Consider the following 6,584-nt stretch of genomic DNA (forward strand, 5'->3'; position numbering starts at 1 on the left):
AGTCGTCGGCCACTCACTGCTGCCCAGCACTTGCCACGTGGCTAGTACAAATTTAGATGACTGGTAAGTGCAAAACCCACTCCAGATCTGGGAGACTTGGCATGAAAAAAGTAAAACAGCTTAACAATTTTTACATTGATTATTTGTTGAAATGACAGTTTAGGTATATTGGATGAAATACAAAATATTATAAGTTAATTTTACTTGTTCCTTTTTATTTTACTCATGTGGCTACTAGAACAACTTAAATTACACGTGAATCCGTATTCCTGTTGGACAACACTGAATTAGACAAGTACCCGCCTGGACTGAACCCCATCCACGCGGTGTGAACAGGGCAGGGCAATCCCCAAACTTAAAATAAAAAGTACCAGTGTTTTCAGTCTTCTTTCTCACACATCCTCCACTCTTCCCTACCAAGGTGACTATGCACAAAGAGGCTGCGTTTCTCTTGCCAGAACTCACTGCTGAAAGATTTTTAAAAATTAAAACAGTTCATTTGAACACTCGGATTTACCTGAAAGCTGCGCCCAAGCCTCTGAAATACGAAACGCTAGATATTTTTGCTCCAGAATAGAAAGTTACAAGGTTTTTTTTAAGGGGGGGTGCTGGATTTTCTGATTTTGGTTAGCTTGCTGCATAAAACAAACTGATACAAAACAAAATTTAAAATCCGGTTTCTTCCTAAAGCTTACTTCACTGACCACACCAATTAATTTTTCACTTTCATTTTTGCACTGGGAGGCTGCTGAGGCGTGGCGGAGGGATGGAAGAGTCAACCCCCTAAACTGAAAGCTGTCATCAATGGGCTCTCCCCTGAATCCCTGTCATCTTTGCACTTCATTCAGTTCAGCCACTGCGTCCAGAGCTGCTTGATGAAGAGAAAGAGTGGACAAAGGACACGTGTATTTCTATCTGCCTCATTGGAAAAATACACTTAGGACCCAGACGAAATAGCTGCCAAACGATCAGCACATCATGCTCAAAAGATTCAAGAAATTTTCATGCAATCAACTCCTGGAGCCAATCCAGGCTCCAGGAGATTTTAGAATAGATGCTTGCATGAGCACAGTTCTGATTCCCTGGAATAGGGTTAGTTTAGGCCCTGGGTGGCCTACGGATGCTGCCGATATGCAGGGCAGCATCCAGGAGGATGGGGCCCTGAAAGATCTTAGGAATCCCGCAGCCCTCCTGCATAACGAATGGGGAGACTGGGGGTGTAGGTGATGGGACTGCGTCACACTGTGGAGCTGATGCACACAGTCCAGACTCTGCCGGGGCTGCCATTCTCAGAGGCAGGGAAAACCAGCGCCAGGCCAAGCGAAGCAGAGCGATTTCCCCAATTTAAAAAAGAAAACAAAAAGCTACTTCTTTTGCAAACTTGTCTTCCTCACCTTAAGAAGGAAGGCGCTATTGGAGCCTTTTATTGTGGCAACATAGTCAAAGGCACAAGCGGCCGAACCCGCGTAAAAGGCCCGAGTTTCGCACAGTACAGGGAAGAGCGAAATCGTGATTCCCCACAATTCGGATCCTAGCGTCTGGTGTAGACACTACGCTGCGCCACTTGAAAGGCGAGTCCCTTGGCGCTTCGCCTGATTGCGGGGACTTTTCCCCCGGTCCACGGGCTGAGGCTGCCTTTCCCCAACTTCCTCCCGTCACGAAGTAAACCAGGTGCGTACGCGATGCGCTCGGAGGTTGCGCGTCTCCTGCCACTGTCCTTTCTTTGTGATTCTCAGTTCGGCCCTCTCTCCAGTCCTGTCCTCGGGTCTCCGGGATACTTTGTTCGTGTAAACTGCTAAAATCTATGAATTTTCGACCGTACGCCCGGCTCACATGGCAGACACGAAACGATCTACGCCGCCAGGATAGGCGGCCACATGGCGAGCATGGTAGGCGCCCGCACTGCTCCCTGCGAGCTGCCCACCAGGGTTGTAGCAGGGCCCCAGCGCCCCGAACTGGCCGGGCGAAGTGCGCCCGTAGAAGTCCACCGCGGCCTCCACGCCGCCGCCGCCGCCCGAGGCGGGCGACGCGGGCCCCGCCAACCGGCCCGCAGCCGCGAAGAGGGCACTGCTGGCCCCCTGCGGGAATGAGCCGTCCTGGCCCGCGTAGGCGGCCGCGTAGGCGGCGGGGTTGGCGGGTCGGGCTCCGGCGCAGCCCGCGGGCTGGTAGCCCGCGGTGGTGGCAGAGGCGCTGCCGGAGGCAAAGGCGCAGGAGCCCGCGGGTCCCGACGGCGCGGGGCCCAGCTCTGGGCTGAGCGGCCGCTCGGGCACCAGGCCGAAGACCCGGCACGGGCCGGGCGACGCGGCGGGGTAGTAGACCGGGGGCGGCGCGGCGAGCGACGGCGGGGCATAGCCCGCGTAGACGGCCCCCGGGTACGGCGGGCGCGCGGCGGGCACCGCGCCCGGGAAGATGGCGGCGGCGGCGGCGGCCGCGGCGGCGGCGGCCGCGGCCGCGTCGTGCATGTAGGCCGGGTACGTGGAGAGGTCCGAGCGCTTGAAGCGCTTGCGGCGGCGCAGGAAGCTGCCGCTCTCGAACATGTCCTCGGCGTTGGGGTCGAGGGCCCAGTAGTTGCCTTTGCCCGGGCGACCGGCCTCGCGCGGGATCTTGAGGAAGCAGTCGTTGAGCGTGAGGTTGTGGCGGATGCTGTTCTGCCACTTCTTGGGGTTGTCGCGGTAGAAGGGGAAACGCTCGGTGATGAACTTGTAGATGCCGCCGAGCGTGAGGCGGCGCTCCGGCGCGTGCGCGATGGCCATGGCGATGAGCGCGATGTAGCTGTAGGGCGGCTTCCCGCGCTGCAGGGGGCGCTTGCGCCGCCGCCCACCCGCGCCGCGGCCGGCCGCCTCCGCCGGGACCCCCGCCGCGGCCTCGCCGCGCTCCTCCTTGACCGCCGCCAGGGCTTCCGGCTGCGGCGGCGGCGGCGGCGGCCCGCTCTCGGCGGTCATGGTGCAGCCGTCCCGCGTACCCGCCGCCCGCTCCAATCGAGGATCGAGGCCGGTCTGAGAGCTGCGGGGCTCGGCACGCAGGGGCTCCGGAGCGGACGCCGAGCCCCTCTGCGGAGAGCGCCGAGGGTCCTCGCGGGCTGGCACCTGGAGCACAGCTTCCCCGGCAGGGGCGCGCCGTAGGCCTGGCACCCGCGGTTCCCGGACTGGCTCGGTGGGGACAGAGGCTCAGGAGCGTCCCGCCCACCGACGGCTCTGCTCGTGTTCTGGAGCTCGAGGCCAGGCGCCCTCAGCGGTGTTGGGACCCGGACTAGGACCCCTTCGCGGGCTGAAGGGTCCTTTGCGCGCCGGTAGCAGGCAGTCAAGGGGTCTGGAAGTGGTGCTGGAGCCGGGGCGCCTGCAGCTGATGGGTTGCCCGCTGACCTGAGGATAGCCGTCGAGGTCGTGCTTCGGGCCGATGGCCAGAAGAAGGGGCAACTAGTTACGGCGTGTGCACTGACGGGGGTCGCCTAGGCTGCGCCCCGGGCTGCGGCCGGCGAGGAGGGCAAGGGGCGAGGCGCCGGCCTCGAGGTCGTGGCGCGGGGCAGGCGGGGCGGCCGGCGACTCCCTCTGTGCAGGGTTGGCCTCTACCGCCGAGACCGCCGGCGAGGCTCCCCGCTGCACAAACCTGGACCGGCTCCTCCCTCCACCGGCTTCTTCTCCTTAAAGGGGGCAGGAAACTTGGGGCGGCGCCCGTTCCCCGCCCGCCCCCCGACTGCCCGCCCCCTGGGCCCCGACGCACCTCCCCAGGTAGGAGCAGCCGTGGCGGCGGGCGGGTGCCCGGGACGTCAGAGCGGGGAGGGTGCTTGGAGAGCCCCCGGGCCGGCCTCCTCTGCGCGCGCCGACGGGGCGACTGAGCCCGGGAGAGGCCAGAGACTGTGTCGGCTCGGCGCCGGGACTCAGGGATTCCGGGCTGTTCCAGCCTCTGCGGGAGGCTGTGGAGGTGAAAACAGGGCTTGTTTCACTTTTTGTCCACAGAGGACGAGAACTGGCAGAGGAGGCGCTTGCTTATTGTGGGGTCGGGACCGGGAAGGGAGAAGCCACTCCAGCCGACTGGCTTCTAAGGTCTTTCAAGGATGATTTGCAGACCTCGGTCAGGCTGGCCTGCCCATTCTCCATCCCGCCCCTCATCTTTCAGACCAGGGTTTCTTGTCCTGATGGGGGAGGTGACTTGCCACCGCTCCACCGTGACTTCGCTGCGTGGCGGAGCCTCACACCCGCGTCTGTTCGGACTGCGGTTCTTGGTATGAGCTTTGGGTGTGCGCGGAAGGTTTGCTTCTGCGGAGCCCTTCTGTGCCGACTAAAGGGAAAGGCTGCCCGCGGCCTGTAGGCACCTGCCCTTGGGTGACTCGAGACCCCTCTTCGTGTGCGTGGTGGAGACTGGCTGGGCTCCTGCTTCTCGCGGCCACCTCTTCCTGCAGCTCGCCCAGGCCAGGGAGGGCTCCAGGTGACTCCCGAGGCCCCAGGGGGAGCCGAGCCGCCCCTTCCTCGGCGGGGAGTGAGGGCTGCGAGGGGTGCTCCGGGTGGGTGCGTCTTCCGGGGAAGGGGAGGGCCGATGCGACCCTCTGGCTGCGCAGGTATCGGGTTTCTGAGTTCGTTTCCCGCTGGCCTTAAAGGTGAGCCTCGGGTCTCCGAGACACCCTGCAGAGGCCGTCCGGCCAGCCAGGATTCGCTACGTGGCCTTTCCTAAAAGACTTTGAGGATGTCCCCTTTGAATCTCAGGACCTCAATTTTCTGCTCTGTGAATAGGGAACCGGAGGGCACGTGCGGATCTCAGAGGCCCCTTCTACCCTCAGGATTCTAGGCTTTGATGCCGATTCTAGAGGCGTTTGCCGAGACGCAGCTCTCCCTGGGGCAGCAGGTGCAGAGCGGGGTGGGACGGAGCGAGCCGCACGACCCTCCAGGGTTTTCGCCCTGTTTTTCGTGGCGGGGAGCTGGGGTTAGGCTCAGCCCCACCAAGCATTGGGCAAGTGCCCGCGGAAGAAAGAGGCTCTCTGCCGCAGCGACCCGGGCTGCGGAAGGGACTGCAGGGTTTGCCGGACGACCTTTCTCAGTGGATGACCCGAGTGGAACTTTGCAGTCCTCCAGCTCCCTCCCTCTAAAGGAACACAGACTCGAAAGCCCAGGTTTAATCCAGTTGCGTTTTTCCAAAGGGGAAAAAAACAAGTTTACATTTTAAAAAAATAGCCGCTCTCATCATATTAATCTTAGAATACTTGATTTTGTAGTCTTCTGTATTTCAAAGACTCTCAGATTAAGATTTCCAAATTTGGGGCTGCTACCCTAACATGATTCCATACATCAAAGAATTCACAGTCTGTAATTCTACTATCCCGTGACCTGAAGTCTGAATTCTTTGTGACTATATTCTTGTGATTTTAAGCATCTGGTTAAAGTGTAAAATTGTGTTTCTCCCATTTTAAACGCTGGAACGAAGACTTTGGGCCTGACAGTATTGTACCTCGACTGAAAGATACAGCTTCTCCAGATTTTAGATATTGTTTTGCAGCTGCAGGGCGTATGCTGCTTAATTTGAATTTCTGTCTAGAAATGTATGATTGGAAAATTTGGTTCCTCTACATCCACAACTCTGTACTTCCTTAAATCCCAAAGTGTTAGTGCTGGCTCACACTATTCTTTAACTCAAAAAATCTAGTTCTAATAATTCTGGTAATATTCACGATCATTGACTTTGATGGGTCATGACTTTGATTTGGTCCCAGGAGTTTATGGTTCTCTAACTCTTAATCTCCAGCGACTAAGCTTAGAAGCCTCCGTGTCCCGGCATTTCTGGGTCCTCAGTGTTTGCTGTCTGTGGACCCATGCCTCTGGGACTGATCCTAGTTCTCGAACTTGGCTGCTGCTGTCCAGCAGGCAAAGAGCACTCTGAGGTTAGAATCCCTAAGAGTCTAAGATTTTCATGAAGGAAGGATCCTAAAGATTCTAGTCCATAAATGTAATCCAATGATGCATTTCAAAATTCTGTCCTTTGAAGATGCTATGAATACACAATGTAAATTTGAATGAAAGGATTAATGAGCGAACTGGGACAGTTTACCCGTTTGGTTCAAAACTATAGAAAAAGATTCCCTCAGTGCCTGGGTCCTTGCTTTTCCCTGGTCAGATCTTTCCCTCTTCTCTGGCAAGGTGCTGCCACTCAATGGTTTTAGGGGTAGCAGACCCCCCTGAGAGCCATTGGAAAGCTACTGAGAGGTTCCAGCCCCTGAGAAAGCACTCTCCTAGTCAGGCACTGGTGGGTGAGGTGCATCTGCCTTGTGTCTGCCTTCGTCCTGCGTGTGTCCCCAGAACCCTTCAGAATACCCTGCCTCTTTGAGGGCTACTTTATGTGCGGTCTGGGGGGTGCGGAGCAGTGCTGGCGATCTGAGCCACAGGCAGTTTTGTCCCTATTTCCAAAGCTCTGGACTTCTTTCCTGAGTTTTAAAGGGCCTGGAAGTGCACTTTGTAAACATAAAGGAGGAGATCCAGGGAGTCAAGGAAAATTCCTCCCTCTCCCTGGGCCCAGATGCCCGTCTATGCAGATGCAGTGATAACCAGTTCTTAAGGAAACTAGGCCCAGATTGGCAAGGGACCGGCTTAAAATCTCAT

At 57.8% G+C, this 6,584-nt stretch overlaps 1 protein-coding gene across 1 annotated transcript; it reads right to left on the reverse strand.

The window, feature by feature from the left end:
* Positions 1-1,263: 1,263 nt before the first annotated feature.
* Positions 1,264-2,942, reverse strand: FOXE1 (forkhead box E1). Its single transcript, XM_037140747.2, has one exon. The coding sequence runs from the start codon at positions 2,940-2,942 to the stop codon at positions 1,830-1,832; it is 1,113 nt and encodes a 370-aa protein (XP_036996642.2). The 3' UTR covers positions 1,264-1,829.
* Between the last annotated feature and the right edge of the window lie 3,642 nt (positions 2,943-6,584).

Source organism: Artibeus jamaicensis, unplaced genomic scaffold (assembly GCF_021234435.1).
Source record: "Artibeus jamaicensis isolate MK-2021 breed Jamaican fruit bat unplaced genomic scaffold, CSHL_Jam_final scaffold_1964, whole genome shotgun sequence".
Lineage (NCBI taxonomy): Eukaryota > Metazoa > Chordata > Mammalia > Chiroptera > Phyllostomidae > Artibeus > Artibeus jamaicensis.